The following is a 17,394-nucleotide window of genomic DNA, read 5'->3' as shown; positions in this document are numbered from 1 at the left end:
TTGATACGCCCGAGTTAATCGGATGTAGTCGAGGGCTAAAGCAAGGCAACGTGCAGAAGCGACGCGGATGTGGCATTAGACACCATACAGACGAGATTGATGCTTAATCCCTAATCTACGTAGAGATCGTGGCCGAACTGGAAGGCGCACCATACGCGGACTGGGTCTGCCACAATAAGCTTGTCTTCACAAGGATCATATATCCTATGATCTAATCATCTATGTAATACTGCGTATATATTACCTGAAGAATGCTATCAATCTAAAACCGGGGGGAGCGTGACTCGCACTAGATGCCAAATGTAGCACTCCGCAATCGAATTGAAACAGCGGTACAGAGTACGTATGCGCGTGGCATAGAGTCAACAGATCGTCGGCAGCGGCGGCACGTTGAAGATCACCCTAGACGGTCTAGGAAAGGCATAGCCCTATCTCCGCAAATTCCGAGGGAGGACAACTTCAAATCCCGTTCTCGCGACCACCAATCAAGGGAATTGTGTACGGAGTACTAGGGACGGTATAGATATATCCCCCTGGCATCCGCACCGCGTCACGAGCCATTCAGTCATGTTACCTATGGCGTAGTTGATCTGCATTCTGCAAGAGTCAACCGATATTGGATGTCACAGTCTCCTTGAGAGCAAGCTAGCGGCCCAGTCCAGGTCCAGGACTGCCCCCCTGAATATTGCAGTCTATCGCGAATCGGGCGAATCAGGATCCCGCGACGCCAGACACTAATGCACGCAATCACAGCGGAGTGTACGGAGGTCAAGTTTGATGCCATGACTACCAAGACTTTGCGCCTATCTGCGAAGATATTGAGTCAATTATCGCAGTTGGGACGATCGGATGCTGGAAAATAGGTTCAACTTTCTGAGCAGTACTCTGTAGCACTTTCAGGAGCGCTGGGGAGAGGTGTAGTCGCAATGCCGGAGATGAGATTGGGGAGCGAATCCGTACTTTTGGACTGTCTTCCGCCTCCTGGAGCTCTGTTGATTGGCCTGTGGCCGACCTTTGTACTAGTGTGGCGGTCACATCGATTCCTCGAGGCTCATGTAGCTCATCTCTGTCCGTAGAATGGACATGGAAGAATCAAAATATTGACTCTGCGGATGAAAACACACAAAGTACACTTGCAGAGTATTTGAGAGAAACATTGAGAGCGAGCTTGGTGATGTGGTTGGCAGATGAGTTAACGATGCCTGGAATGGTTCGATCAGCAGACACCTAGGCGTGGTATATAATAGTTTAGGGAGCAAATCTGCATGACTCAGTTGCAGATTTAAGTGCAGCCGAAGCTATAGTCCTTGACATCTAAGCTACTAGAGGCACTGAGTGACAGATAGAGCTGCCAGTCTGTTCATTATGCGATGATCGACCCGCGCTCTTTGCATCTTGAGTGTGGTACAGAGGCAAACATCTCCAATGTCCTTCCTTCACCGTCTGCAGGTGTGATGTGTATAACTTCCCAGCCATGTGGACAAGAGATGAAAGTACACTAGGCCCGGAATGGTATGACGAGATGAGGCCAGTAGCGTGGTGGAAGATTGGGTGGGGCAGTCGATCGGCCCAGAATTCTGATTTGCCCTCGAGGCTGTTTTCGCGTGGGCTACAAGGATGAGTGGTTTTGCCTTTTTCATTTTTCGCCTTCTCTTTTCGCCTTTTTTTTTTTTTTTTCCCCTTTTCTTTTTTCTCTTACCTGAGAAACTGCTGTACACTGATCATTTTCTGAGGCTATCATCCATGCTTTCCCCGCCCCCTTGCTTCTGCAGAAATTCAGGCGTAAGTACAGCGTAAAGGCAGTTTGAGTGTCAAGACTCCTGTATCAGCCGTAATCAACAATACCTACTTGGCTTTGGGTGCAGTTCATCCGGACTCGCCCAATTTTTGGGACACGGAGAACTCCGTTACCCATAGATGATGTCAGATACGAGGTAAAATAATAATAATGCAAAACAGATGGTCTGTCGTTCTTGTGTTGTTTGAGACCCTCTAGTGTCTCTCGTCATTTCCAGAATTCGGTAAGATTCTGTTGCCGCTTTACCATGTGGATAGATTTGGTAATGGTTACATTGCATGTTGACCACGCTACAGAGGGTAATGTCCATACCGTACAGAACGCTTCCTGGTATTTCACTGTTACTGCGTGACATTGCAAAGTTCCGATTTACCGCCTTCCGGAAGATCAGCCACGTGTGTCTCCAGCCAGTTTGTTTTCGGAGATGATCAAAGTCCGCCAGTTTTCCTATCGTCCGACCTTATCATTCGGCGTCGGAGAACCAATTGCGCGTTTGGATCAAGCCCATATGACCCTTGTTTTCCCCTTGTGTCTTCAAAGGAAGGGGATCCAAAATTGGACTTGAATCGCTGATCTTCATATTACCTTGCGTTTGTCTTGTTTGATCATTATTGTAGCATTGATCGACAGATGGGGGAAACTGATACGTCAGGTTTTCGATCGCGAAGGATTTCTCCGCAATCGCTCGGCGACTTTTGACTTTTGACCCTTGTATCCAGGATTTACGTATGTACAGAGTAGTTATCCTTCATCCCTTACGTCCTGCATATGACCATACATCGACTCATCACACAGTCCAACCTCTCCACAGCCTCACCACGTAAATAATAATGTGAGACATCTCGTATCGTTAAGCGAGACATGGCGCCTCCACTTTCTTCTACTGCGTTCTGGAATCCTTCCCGAAGCCTTCTAGCGCCCCATCTGATTCTTTCTGGAGGAAAGTTGTTTGGCGGAGGACGATGAAAACTCCGAAACCGACTAGTGCAATTTATATAGATCATGCCAACCACGGTACGATCTGGTTTCACCGTTCGATATGTTCTACTTCGGATATTGTTCCCTTTTCTTCCAGAAGCATCATCGAATGACGATGTCCTTCTGGCCCATGGACGACCGGAATCCGGCAAGCCCAGTGTTGTGTCCAGTGTCCACAGTGGAAACTTGGCAGCGATATCTACATGCTACTACGGCACACCGCTACAAGAAAACAATGGGTCAGGGGTAAAACCAAGGCTTTGGATGCGACAGCGAAGCAGAATATGCGATATCCACCAGTGCTGACCTGTTGCTTGGGGAAAAGACCGCTATTTGCATTGTAACTCTGTAAGGTATGAGGATTCTGAAGAGAGACAAGAACTGAAGCTATCTTTCAATGTACCAGGGTACAAGGCTCGGAACAAACAAGCAAGCTCAATGTCTACATTGTTTTTTGCCCATAAACAATAGGCAGTTGCAGTGCTCGCTAAGCTTGCTGGAGCTACAGCTTATTGCATTAATGAAGCCCTCAGATGGAGATACTCCTGCTTCTCTGAGCGCCCACTCCTCCTTACAACTTAGACAGTAGCATAGCAGAATCCGGAAATAATAATCAGGTGAAAGTTCTCTCTTCTACGGAGTCGTTTCTACAGAAAATATACTTATCATAAATGATGTCTCCGATTCCCAGAGATCACCTGTCAACTCTATTACGCAACAAGCTCGCAACTCGGTGCTAAACCTTCGTCGAACCACGTGGCTATCATAGTTTTTTCGTTCCTTACCGTCCTGTGTACTCCATAGCCTGTGTTCGATTTTCTTTGGATTTCCAGTGTCCACTTCCTCGCCGTTTTCTTCTCCACCCCGGCGAAGTAACTAATATCATTTTGAGCTAGGTAGGAGGGTTGTTAGCGAGCATCACGCCATCACCGACTGACTGCTGTATTGAAGGAGCCCCAACTCCAAGGCGACTTCCATGACCCACAAGTCCACAGTCTCGCCCACGACCGTAACGACAAACTTACAAACCAGCCCCATCTGCCCCACCAGTTGGTCGAAGTTACAATCATCGTAACCGCTATTACATGTGGGGTCATGTTTCATGTTTTCATACATGGTACAGAGACCTGGGGATGCCGGGCCCGTTGATTTCTGAAAACTAGGTTGTCTGCTCTGTAAAATTGGCCTGTTGTATATGCATGGTGCTGGAATAGGTACCTTGTAATGACATTTCGGCTGGATCGGTGATTTCACATCATGAGCATTGTCTTCGAGCATCCAAAAGCTGTTGAGTTGAGGTCACGCTGCATTATGACGATAAATGGTAGTATTAAGGGCCAGGAAGCTAAGGTAGCTTCCTCTCTTGGTTGAACATGCAGCAACTGCTGCAAGCTGCAAGCAGAAAGTAAATAGTGCTCCGAGATGCCTGAGCATAAGTTTCCATGGATACTATCCATATCATGCTCTCAAAGCCACACTGGCTTCGGGAGCCTGCATATGCCGGGCTGGAGATAGCGTTTCGTGTGGACGGCGGGTGGTGACACTGCAGGAGCATGGGCATATCAGCCACGGAGTGACCTTCTAGACCTGTTTGACTTTGTCTAGAACATGTTCCTTGCCGATAACTGGCCTAATTTGGATAGTCTTCCTGCGAGGCTGCCTATATGCACTTCTTAGAGACCAACTGTCGATACTTGACACTTGACAGGTCTCTGGTTAGCACTGTGAAGCAGTAATGTAGTGATTGATAATCAACGTAGGTCTTGGACAGCGAGCATCCTTTCAGGACGATCCTTTGACAGTTCCTAAGGCGTTCTGTAAATTTCCGTTAGTGGCATGCAAGACTTGCGCAAATATAAGTCTTGTCCAATCAGCATGACTGTCTCTGTAGAGGAGCTTCATCGCATTCACCCACATCATATAGCTCAGCTTAGTATGCGGGGTGTTAGTGGGATAATTCAGAAGCTGCAGTTCTGGCAAGCTAGTTGTTTGTTACAAAGCATCATCTCAATGGTGATAGAGACGGTTGATAATGTATGATGCGAGTATATACTAGAGTACAGGGCCTGTACTGCCAGACAGTTGATAAGTCCCCTCTCCCTGACGATGATAATCATTAATTAATACATTAGCATACTGGGGCTGTGCCTCTACTCAACAAGACCAAGGAATACTCCAGACTCCAGACTCAGACTTGCCAATACCAACATAGCTTATTCCTGTCAAAGTCATCTCTCGCGTGGCGTTCAGAGATCTGCGTTCACAATAAACCACAAGAAAGCAGTATACATCTGAATGTGATGCAAACAAAGCACACCGACTTTTATTTTGCTAACCACAGATGAAACGCGGAAAGTAATTCCCTCCCTTGTTCCTAAAGGCTGGGGGTCAAACAACTGGCCTCAGCCGTGTGCTATTTTAGTCCTGTCAATGCCATGGCTTGACCGTATGCAAAGCACGGAAAAGGTAAAGACGGACTAGCAAAGTCGAAGACGCATATTTGGAATGCTCGGATATCGGAAACGAGTTGCAGTCTAAGAATCCTTCCATGTGTTTGACACCTGTGTGGCATGGGCTCGTGATCAGTCTTCGTAAAAGGGTGAGCATGAAACAGGCTGGCAATGATAATAGAGTTCTCGCCAAAAGACTAGCTCATCTGACCGCAGTTCCTTCCCGATTATTGTTGTGACAAGTCAGACATTTCCCTGTAGAGTTTCCGATCAGGAAGGACTCATCACTCAGACTCCAGAGTCCTGATGGTCGGGGTCTCACCGCTCGGTTTCCAGATGATATGTCATATGTTCACTGAATAGAAGTGGGCAGAGACACGTTTCCAGAAGAGTCTGGTTACGCATACTGTACGAAGTATGTAAAGCCTCAGTCTGAAAGGAAGATTGATCGACTCCCCCGGTTTTACGTTGGTAATGACCATTACCTATCTAACAAACCTGGAGGTTTACTGATCATAATGCAACTGAACATATTCTCTTCGCCTACAGGGGCCCCTATCAGCTACTAAACCTCGCTAAAATCCTTCGATGAGCGATGTGCGCAAGCCCAAACTCTATCCAGAACATATGAGGCTCATGCCTCATGGCCATGTCAGATTTACGGCGATCAGACCTGCAGGCTGCATCCGCAGGCTTGCAGCAGAGGACAGGCGAGTCGAACTCACCACAGATGACACCATGCTGAGCAATCGTGATTGCTTTTGCTGGACCTACCGAGCTCCCAAGGAGCTTTGACTCCAGAAAGCCACTGCCAGGGGTGTGTTTCAATCTGGGGACATACAGCTTGCGTGGCTGCTTTAGTCTTTCTGTGATGCCTTGAACCAGTGGCTGCCAATTGCTGAATTGATGGACCATCTAAAGATCCCATTTACCAGCTTAGCCGGACCCTACGGCAATTGGCCGCTTTGACAGTGAGTTTTGACAAGAGATTCATGTTGATGATATCAATGTTTTAGAGGTTTACAAACCAGACTGGTTTACAGAGTAAACCATAATTCGCACTAGATAATAATAAATGGGTTTTTATTATTCTGGCGGGCCACGCGGTAAATCTAAAACAATATACCCACTCCCAAGGTAGGTGGGACCCAAAGTCAAGCATCTGGTTGATGCCATAGAGCGGTGAGTGCAGGCTACTGAGTTCCTCACTAATTGTCCGATGCAGAGTATGAAGTTTATTGACAGTTCATGTCAATATGATAGAGTCGTCTATTTGTATTATTCCTCCAAAGCTATTAATCTACTGGTTGGAAGGATCCGTGATGCAGGAGGACATATGGTGCCCTGAGGAGTACCTCGGCAAGGATAGGCAGGATATTGATTCGTATCGCTGAAATCGCCATATGTCGGCTCCAAATCTCCAATCATAGGATGCAGTGACTTGGACCCCTTCTCCCATTACGAGACGGACCCAACTGCAGGTCAAAACGGCCAGCCACGCCAACAAGTCAGCAACAAGATCTAGCCCACCAATTCGCCAGCGCTTCCTCCACGTGCGTCCACGTGGGACCGCTCAGATGGGCCTTACTCTTGCTCTGTCTCACGTATGGAGAAGGACATGTAAGGAAAGGGAAGCTACCTACTTGGAAATGTCATGGACGGATGCAAGATACCCAAGATTTGGTTTGTAGGGAGAGAGTGGCTTTTATTTCCGCCATTAATTGGTTTCCAGAATACGCCCCGTTCCACTCAGGCAGTAAATACCTATCGCCTCCACAGTTCCTCCATTTCGTCTATATCAATAATATCACGGTATTGGACGGCATTTGAAGGATACTGAGAGCCTGCAATATATGAGAATCTAACTGAGCCATTCCAATCTTATTCTATTCTGACACCTTGATGGTTCCTGCTCTACAAGTTGCAATCAGCGCAGAAAATGGCTGAGATGATCACTCCACAACCATGAACTTTTTGACGTGACCTCATAATGAATGCAAAACACCACAAAGCATGTACCTGTTGTATCAGCATCAGTTTCACAGTTGTACAATAGTGTAGATGCTCAAGCCTCAAGCCATCTCCACCTTACAGTTATCTGTTTGATGGCCCGAGGCTCACTGTTGATCTGCGATAGGGAAATGCTTGGTTTGCTTGGAAGGGAACTAGATTCCACGTGGATTGGATGAAGGACCCCTGAAACAAGGAGTACCTGGCCAACCTCCAAGTCGCAGGTTATCAAAACCTCCGTAGTCCGTATCACTTAAGCAGTAGCTTTGTGGTGTCTATTGCCGTTGAAAGTTTTTGATTGCTTACGATCAGTGGCCACCAAACAACCTCAATCAAAGACAAGGTGCAAAGGTCTCTCAATAAGGGATGAAACTGTATGTCCTATTAAGAAATCGGTCTTGGGGATTATGATTGGTTAGGGCTCCCAGTTTTCCCAGGTTGTGTGGCTCGGAGACTAGCCACCTGGGCATGCAGCTAGAGTAATTTTAGGCAAGAGCTTTGATTGTCAGGGTTGTCTATAAGCTACTCTGATTGGCTGAATCACAAGGGGGATTTCCTGCTGGACTGCTAATGACTCAACAACCGCTGATCAATACTGGATTGGACCGTATCCTGAATTTCCCAGATGTCAAATTTGGAAGGTGAGTGCGCTAGACCTGTACTCTGATAAGTTGTCCGTGTATGTGGCAGTAACTTGGCGTCCCCAGAAGTCGGCATCTATCCGCTCTTCGTTCGGTCCTGCCGGGGACGTGTCAGTGGTTACCATACAAATGCCAAGGTTGGTGAGCAATCAGGGTGCGAGCCACGTTTTACTTTACTGGAAGGACGAAGCATTTGTTTCGGTGGGAAGAACCAAAAGAATGATTCCAAATAATACAAAGTATTCAAGCTCCGGGGAGTACGATCATACCTATATCAAGTTAGACCAGGGTAAATGGATAAAATAGTACTTGTTTGCGCTGCTTCATACGGAGTAGAGTCAATAAGTTGGGATATCGCTGGGGCGATCTCTGCAACACTTTCCCTAGCTTAAATTGTACTCAAATTTGTGCTGATCATCCGACACTTGCAGGGCCTTAAAAAAGTAATTATATACAGCTTAAGAGTATTTTAACAAAATGGTAGAATCCCAAAAATAAAGATGGTTCTTTCTTCTGGAACCAGATTATCCTTGCATCAAACAGAAAGGGATCATCAGGGTAGTAGTATATGTGTCTGGCCATCACACTGCAATGCAAAGCGAACGTCAATGGCAATAGGTACTATCAGAAACAATAATCAAGCAGTTGTGGCTGTAAACTATTGCTTACCAGCAGTTGGTTAGTGTTTGGTACATACATACCTCGAATTACATACAGCTTACGGGAAATATCACCCTAGTCTTTACTCTGCAGGGAAGGGGCTTTCCCTCCTTCCTCTGATCGCCCAAAAAAGGATGATCTTTCCATCTGCTGTCCTTGGCCCACGTTGCCTGGCGCATGAAACTGTCCGCGTGCACAGTGGGTCAAGAATGACAGGCCAAATTCTTCACGCCCCTACAGCGGCTTTCAGTCCTGGTTCCTGCAACTGCAAGCACGTAGGTAGGTATGACTGAGACTCTCCAAAATATTATTACAAGTCTTACTCCATGTCGGTCTTTCGTTAGGTTTTATGCTATAGAGGTCCTAATTTTGCTACCTAGGTATAAGAATAGTGGCCCTGTTACCCTCTTGATTTCATCTTCTTGTCGAAGAGGATCTCTTACCCATTACAGTCCCATTACAGTTCCATTACAGCCTGACCGATACAGCTAGGTAATTGTGAAAATAGTTTGTTACAGGAAAAGAAGCCAACTAAGCCGAGCTCCCCGCTCCCTTTTCCTTTCCCTTTTTTCTTTTTTTTTTTTCTTTTTTTTTTTTTTTTTTTTCCTCCTCCATTATTCATTTTCTTTCCCACTTCCCCCTTAAAACAAATCTTTTTGATTTCATCATTCCTCTCTTCTATGTCCCTTTCAACCATACTCCATACATCCTACCCGATTTATTTTATTTTGATTTCTATTTCTAATTTTCCTTCCTTTTTTATTTTTATTTTTATTTTTTATTGTTTATATTTTTTTTTACACCGAATTTCCTCCTTCTCTTTCCCGGTTATCTTACGCTCATACCGAACATACATACATACAACAACCCCCCTCCTCGCTCTTCGATTTCCACTTTCTTATCTGGTTCGCACTATTCAATGCCAACCATATCCTCCACTCCCCTCGACCAAGGATCTCCTCCCTCCTCTCAGCATCACCATCTTTCTTACCATTCCCATACATCTACTACATCTGTGCCGGTCTCGTCCACCCCGGCCGACATTCCTTCTTCCTCGATCATTTCCCCTCTCACTTCACCCGCACCCACGACGTCCAGCACCACTACGACGGCCAACACAACCGCCACCACGACGACTAGTTTCACTGGTTCTGTGATTGGCTCAATTTCACGACGCAACCGACGGTCGTTCGCAGCGTTAGCCCGTGAGAAAACGTCCAACGCTCTCGCGAATCTTTCGGCCATCGGAAGCACCACCAATTCCTCGCTCCGGACCTCAGCCTCGTCGGGAAGCCTTTCTAAGCATTCGCGGAAGCCATCGCAGATTAGCACCCACGAGATTGTTGGTGTTTCACCTCTGACCCCGCCGTTATCCGACGGAAGTACGAGCAGCAATCAATCAAGCCCCGCGGGCATCGAGACCTCGGAGGTAGAGTTCCAGCAGAGCTTGAGCGGAAGGCGGCGCCACACTCTTCAACGCAATCCAACTATCTCAGAGCAACAGCTGGAAGCCGGATTTGCCGCACTCCCGTCCAAGATGCACCAAACGTCTTCGAGACTGTTGCGTATGACGGAAGATGACCGCCCATTTACAAAGGTATGGAAGAAAAGAAAGCCGGAGCCTCTAGATCAATTTCAGCATGATACATAGAATGCTCAAAAGTTTGAAGACGATGTTTGTTGACGATTTCGGCTCTTTTTTTCTGTAGGATTTCATGGACCTTTTTTCGACCCTTATGGTCAGCTTGAAGCTGGATTCGCATCGTGTGAGATTTACGAAATATGACCACACTTTCACATCCGAGGAAGCCATCAACAACCTTGGATCGCTCAAGTTCTCCCAATCGAACCGCATGCCTGATCCCAAGGATCCCTCTCGCATTGTTACCACGACTACGACGACCACCTTTTCTATGGCCAAGGAGATGGCTCGCTCGGTATGCCAGCGTTTCGTTGACGCTCGCTTTATCGAACCCGTTGATGGCAAAGCACTCCCGATATTCCCACTGAAAGGCGCGTTGTTTCAGCTCACTCCGAAGGGCATCAATATCTTGCAGAGATTCTGCCAGAGAAATGGTATCACCGCTCGACACGTGATAGATGTGCTGGAATCCCCTCGCAACACGATGCAACTGGTCAATCTGGAGCGCGACACGGAGACTGATAAACTTTCGCATGATCGAGCCACCATCGAAGTCATTTTTCGCCGCTTTGCCGGTCAGGATGGACCCAATGTGAAGAGTAGTATTTCTACCTCGGATTCGGATTCGTTGAGTGACTACTCAAACGGTCTTGTTGGGGTTAAGATGGCCAAGGAACGGAAAATCAACGACAAAATCTACATGAACACCTTCACCGGGAAGGCTGCCGTGGACTGGTTGATGGATTGTTCGACAACCATTGAACGCCGGGAAACCGTCCTCATTGCGGAGCTTTTCGTCAAATACGGCCTGATCACAATGCTTCAAGAAGACAAGGGATATCCTCAGCCAGATGCGTCCATTGTCGTCTTCCAGCCATCCAAGTACGCTATTTACGGTATCACAGAGCGGGGCCAGCGGGTTTGCGGTTGGATTGCGCGCGATAAGTCCCGCGAGACGTTCTATGACAACCGTGGTATGCCAAAAGACTCGAACAACGCTCGTTTGAACCACATTCTTCACGATCCTGCTCTGCGATTGCTATTCCGTGAATTTCTGCGTTTCTCTCTATGCGAAGAAAACCTGTCATTTTACCTCGATGTCTCGGAATTTACCGCTGCTTACCACAAGGCGGAGAAGATGGGTGCGTTCAAGAAGGCTGACGCCGTCCGCGAGACGCTGGCTGCGGCATATGGTAAGCCACTCTTTATAAGGGAGTCCGATTGGTTATATGATTGTTGCTCACTTTCTTCCAGGTCTTTACAATGCTTTCCTTGCCCCCGGTTCTCCGTGCGAGCTGAATATCGATCACGCACTGCGCAACAGCTTAGCAAGCCGTATGACAAAGGCTGTAGGTGACGATGAGTCTATGTTCAAAAGCCTTCAGGAGGTTGTGCAGCTGTTTGAGATGGCTCAAACATCCGTTTTCAAGTTAATGTCTAGTGTAAGTTCTTTTCCTTCCGATAACAGCTTGGCTAATCACAGTTCGCTGATGATGATCAGGACTCTGTTCCCAAGTTCCTACGTGATCCGAAGTATGCGGTTGTCCTGCAGGAGCATGATGTCGACTTGATCGGTGCTCCAAGGGCTTACTCACCCACTCCGGCACCCGTTCCGGAGCGCTCAATGAGTCGTTCAGCACGCTCTTGAACTGTGAGGAGGGAATACGTTCTGCGATCTTCATGAGCGCGAAATCCTTGTAAGGGGTGACTGCAGCTCTGCCAACGTTCTCTTAACGTTCCCGAGACACGGGGTGTTATATCGTCCACGGTCCAGCATGCAAACCTTTATTGGACTGGTCAAAGAGACTACTATGGCTTTCGAAGTCTCCAGATGATTTTGGCACGATTGAATCCCGCCGCTCCCACAGTATGGGAGCATCGAGGGCGGGGGCCCGTTGATACGTCTCGAATTTTCTCACCTCGTTGTCCGTTACGCGCCTCCGACTAGGAGTAACTCCGCCCTACTCCATATAAATTTTTCCTTTTTCATTTCACCGACACTTGATACACGGTTGAGCTCAACAACAGCTCACGCTTTATGATAATCTTCATTTGTAATCAAGTCATCACGACGGATGAAAGATGTTACGATCTATGGATCATGTGATAGAGATGGCCGGAACTGGGGTGTTTTATAATATGCTTTTCCTTTGTTCGACCCTCGCATATTGAAGAGGAGGCTGAAACCCGACAGTTTTCCAGCATTAGAAAGGCGTTTTGTCGATTTACATCAGCCTGCATGCATGGCCGCACAGCCTGTTATCATTTTCTTTCAGTTTCCATTGTTTCAGCATATTCCACGTGAAGAGAGATCATGTACATGTCTAAATATTCTCTTTCCTGCATCCAATTTTCTTCGACTTTTCTGTGATACATTTCAACCTATCAGCGAGTGTATTCCATCTAGTCAGCGACAATACATAAAACATTGGGAATATCGATAGTTCTTTCTCATCGCCGATAGTCATTATTTCTCCATGCTCTAAGGCAGATCGGATATGAATACCATTGAATCATCTGTGCCTGGAGCTGCGCCAGTGGAGTCAGAATGTACCATGTCTAGCAAAAGACCACTCACTCAACGCCAAAGAGATTCGATGTGAAGAGAATATGAACAACAGTAGAAATGGGATGATATCAAAGAGAGAGATCGAGTGAACGCCTGCAACACGCCTTTTCCTGCTATATGAGAAAGGATCAAAGTCAAAGTGAATAAAAGATACATTGGGCGGGGCCCCCTTGTCTTGTGCTTTCAGCAGCTGCGGCTCACAAAGAAGCATTTCGTACGCTTCTGATTTGCGAATTAAGCATTGCAAATCTTGCCTGATCTGCAGATGCTGTGAAGATGAAATACCATAATGCTGATTTAGACAAGAGGTTTAGGGGTAAGGGTTGGGAGGACCAGAAAACAAAGGGGTCCCATCATTTCGTCGACCCGGCTCCCCACCCTCTCGCTTTCATGCCTTCTTCAATGGCCGTCCAGATATTCTCGACGACTTCGCGGTCGCGCCAACGGCCGGCGCCATGGACACCGCCTTTCTCGTCCCATCGCTCGACGGCGAAGCTCTGCACGCCGCGGCCCCAGCCGCGGACTTCGCGGGGGACATCTTCACCGCGCCAGCCGACGTAGATGCCTGTGGCGTGCTTGAAGAGTTCCGGCGGGGAGGTCCACTTGTACGACTTGAACTGCCAGGTTTGGCCCGTTGTGAAAACGGCAACGAGGCGGTTCCAGTAGTCCGGACGGAAGTTGGCGGTGCTGTCGACGAGGATAAAGCGGGTGGGTTTCTTGGAAGTTGCTCCGGGCTGAGAAGCACCAACTGGACGAGAGGCAGAGGTCGAGCCGGCTTCTGAGCGGAGGGGGCGGTAAATGTAGAGGAGGTTGTTGGAGGAGCTGGGCATGGCGAGGGTCGGGTGGTCCGGGGGCACGAAAACGCCGTCCTGCAGGAAGGAGCGGACGTTGGACATGCGGATGAGAGACGAGGCGGAGGGGGAGAGGAGGATGATCGGGTCTTGGTTCTTGGAGCTGCCGCTCTTTCGGGGCTGGGTGAGTCCCGCGGATGGGGCAGGCACGACAGGTTGCGGCTTGCTTCCAGGCTTCGCGCCGGGAGGGTACTGTCCTGTTCGTGAGCGGTTGCGTCCGAGGAAAGTCTCTGCTACTTTGCGAACGTGTGAGAAGTCCTAAATTCCCAGTTAGCATTGCCCTTCATTGATCGGATTTTCAAGGCGCCGGGCGCAAGGACTCACGGTAGGCTTGATCCCACGCAGGACACTATTCCGATCGCCCATCTTCCGTTCACCATTGTAGATCTCCTGTAATCTGGGATCAATCGCCTTCGGCGCCCGTCCACCCTGAGCAGCTACAGCCGCCTGAGCACCACCAGGCACCGCAGAGGCAGCACCCGCAGCCCCGGGAGCAACCGTAGCAGACACGTCTGCCGGAGCGGCAGAGGGTGCGGCGGCCGCCGCACCCTCAAGGGGTTTGATGTACTCGCTCTCATCGGAGGCACCTTCCAGCCAAGTGATGAGATCCAGCCGCTCGACGAAGACCAGATTCTGCACCTTTTCCTCTGGTTCGCCTTCCTTGCGCTCCTTTTGCTTCAGCGACTCGTTCAATTCCTGCGCCGAGGCGATGTACTCGGGAATTGCGACATCTTTCTTCTGCCAAGCGAAGAAGATGCTGCGGAGATCGACCGCGGAGTTTGACGATGCGGAGACGAAGCGCGTCGGCGCCGTCAGCGGAATGGTCTGTGGAATTGGCTGGCGGAAGTACAGATGGGTAGCCTTGGCCAGGTCTTCGGTCGCATTCTCATCCGAGAGATCGGAAGTGGTGGTTGGCGTGGGAAGACTACCGGCTGCGATCGCACCGCGAAGCGCAAGGAGCGGATCGTGGAGGGAGGGATCGACGGAAGCCATGATAGACGGCAGAGATACTGATCAAAAACGATTACGGGAATGTTTTGAACAGCCTCTGAAGCCCAGGCGGGTATAGAAGGTGGTTGTGTTGAAGAGAGCTGCTGGGCTTCGGAAGAGTTGTTGCAAGCTGGATGAGAGCAAGAGACCCAAAATGTCACGTGATTTCATCCCAGTGTTGATAGGTAGAACGAAATGATCGCAAACGAGACCCTGCCACTTCCATCGACTTCGGAATACAATAATATAGTGTCATATCCAGTCCCATGTCTCATGTCTCCGGAAAGCTGTCACTCTGACTAAAAATTTCAAAGCACCATACTCTATAATATACCATTTCCAACCAACCAATCTCACCTCGCTGTTGGAAGGATATAGCCAAAATGGTTGGCGATCGTCATATGAGCCATTTGAATACTTATCTGCTCGAGGGTGTTTGATAGACGACAGTGATGGAGGTTATGCAAAGCACGAGAAAGACGACGTGGACTCGGATGCCTTTGGATTTCTCTCGGCAGTCTCGACCACGACATCAGTAGAGGCTCTCAAGCAGGTGAGTAACCTCCTCATATAGCCCTCACTGCTCAGTCAGTCCGTATTTGCTCAAACGTGAACAAGCAACCACTCGTCAGCAGAAAGCGTAGTTTGATGGGCGAACTTTCTCCTCTAGTGCAATCCGTATTTCTATACTCAGTTAAGACCATATACGCCAAATGGCGTGTCATTCCATAGTAGCGTCTCAGCCTTAAGTTCCTCCCGTAGTCGTCCTCTGTGAATGCATCGCGAATGATCTGCTGGATTCCCGGGAATCGTTCTGTACTGTTCCACCAGCCGCAATGCCTCCGCTTCATTACGACCAGAGCGACTTCTTTCTTTCGCATACAGTCCGAACGCCAGCCGGTCCGCGAGGCCAGTGAAAGACACGGGTAGAGGTATCTGTCTAGTTCAGGAGCACGCGGTAGCACACGTACAATCTGGACACCAGATGCCAGAGGGGGCGTAATGTCTTCTGTGTCGTTGCAGTCAACTGGACTGTCCAAAGTGACTAAGTCAGCCTTAAAGTCCCATACGCAGGGGATCAGTGTCACATACACAACGGAGGCGAGGGCCAAACCTCAACGATTCGTTCTTCGACATGGAATAGATGCGAGGAGGCTGCAATGCGGTAGTGCGCTCGGAATAGGAATAGATCTGGAAGAGGTAGGTTGGTGTCTTTGGCCTACATGACGAACCTCCGCGCTGTCAGTCGGAAGTGCTCGTGGTGTAAGCCAAGTCCTAGGTACAGACATGCCTTTGCTCGCTGTTTTGATTCTGATCTCGATATCATCATTCCATTGGGTGGGAGTATCAGTGGGAGGGCAAGTTTGAATGTGTCCATTCGGCCACTGGTTCGACGTTTAGCAGAGAAACAGGAGCACGCTCGGTTTCGACAGCCTCGTCCAGAAAGGCTTTCTAAATCGAATACTCGGTTGGTGTGAGCTGGGTGGACTCAATAAGCCAGATAGTCGCCATACCTTCCAGTTGTGGCGCAAGTCTCGAGAATGAGCGAAGAGTGTATCTAGAGCACATATCTGATGTACTTCTACGGTGCGTCCTCAAACACAGTGTTGAGCGATGCTACTGGTCGTTAGTAGAGCGTAAATGCTGCGGAATATTACATACATGTCGCTCCAAAATCTCGCCAATCTGCTCATCTTCGCTCAGTGACTCTGACGATAAAACAAGTCTTGGGTTATGCTGGGCTCTGAGGATAGAAATCGCACGGTGATGAACTTAGTGCACAGCTCCTCTCTATTAGTGTCCCGTCGCCTTCAGTAAGATGAGTTGCAACGCTCAAAACAGCGATGGCTGCAGAGTCCGTGACTGTTCCTAAATTTATCCATTGAGGGTAATGGTATCAGATCCAATGAAGTACCCAGATTAAGCGATATCTGGAGAATGAGCATCATCATCATTGCCAGGCACACACAGTATACATATAAGGCCGCGTTGTGCCTGCTTTCCACCCTTCAATCCTCAGTCAAACCATCATTTCTGCAGCTACAAGACAAAATTCCTATAGCCTCCAATGTCAACCGAGATCACCCTCGACGTCCACGGGCTCTATATCCTCCTGTCTGACCGTGGCGAAAACAGCTACACATTCCACTGGGCCCACTACCTCCACCAGACCGAGACTTCAGGCTACATTCATCAACCTGATAAATGAGTATGATTCAACTAACTGGCGCTTCGACCCGCAACCCAGTCAGGAATCCATCGACTCTCAAAGACTGCTCATGGCCCTCAAGATAGGAGTTTTAGAGCATACACTCCACCAGGCTTTGCTTCATCGACTTTGGCAAATCCCAATCGCTTATTCAACTCGTTTCCACGAGAGTATCACCTGCCGGGTGTGGCTCAAAGAGGCACTCTTTGCATTGGATGGCGAAGGTTATATCAAGCTCACAGAGAGTGTGAACGACATTGAAGCCAAGGCAACGAACCTCGAGATGCGAAATAAGATTCGAGGCACGAAGACGGTTGCTCGCAGTAGTGGAAGCCAAACTTGAGGTTCCATGCGCCATCCATGGGCGTTGAATTGGACTGTCGTTATCTCCTGTGTATGTTCAATAACACTTTTGAATGAGAAACCACTGACGATAAGACTAAACCGGTATAACAACGCTATTTATGACCTCCTTATGGTTGCTATTATGCTGCTCAGTTCATCAATGTCTTCGATTTCGATGGCTGACTGACGAAATGCAGTGATATCACTCTCCATTTCCGTCGAAGATGCTATAGCCTGCATATACTGCGATT

General features: G+C 48.4%; 2 protein-coding genes across 2 annotated transcripts; one reads left to right on the top strand and one right to left on the bottom strand.

Annotated features, from left to right (window-relative positions):
- Window positions 1-9,456: 9,456 nt before the first annotated feature.
- Window positions 9,457-11,827, top strand: flbA (developmental regulator FlbA; the record flags this gene model as incomplete). The annotated part of the gene is made up of 4 exons (XM_089599659.1): window positions 9,457-10,134; window positions 10,247-11,372; window positions 11,434-11,621; window positions 11,681-11,827. 4 exons carry the CDS (start codon window positions 9,457-9,459, stop codon window positions 11,825-11,827), a joined length of 2,139 nt encoding a protein of 712 aa, XP_089455997.1.
- Window positions 11,828-13,101: 1,274 nt separating this feature from the next.
- Window positions 13,102-14,592, bottom strand: ALT_3951 (RNA polymerase II accessory factor CDC73 family protein; the record flags this gene model as incomplete). Its single annotated transcript, XM_033564723.1, has 2 exons — window positions 13,102-13,857; window positions 13,924-14,592. 2 exons carry the CDS (start codon window positions 14,590-14,592, stop codon window positions 13,102-13,104), a joined length of 1,425 nt encoding a protein of 474 aa, XP_033420614.1.
- Window positions 14,593-17,394: the final 2,802 nt, after the last annotated feature.

Source organism: Aspergillus lentulus (genome assembly GCF_001445615.1).
Source record: "Aspergillus lentulus DNA, contig: Alt08, strain: IFM 54703, whole genome shotgun sequence".
NCBI classification, from domain to species: domain Eukaryota; kingdom Fungi; phylum Ascomycota; class Eurotiomycetes; order Eurotiales; family Aspergillaceae; genus Aspergillus; species Aspergillus lentulus.
Note: the sequence above shows the minus strand (reverse complement) of the source record. Positions and strands in the feature narration are given on the sequence as shown.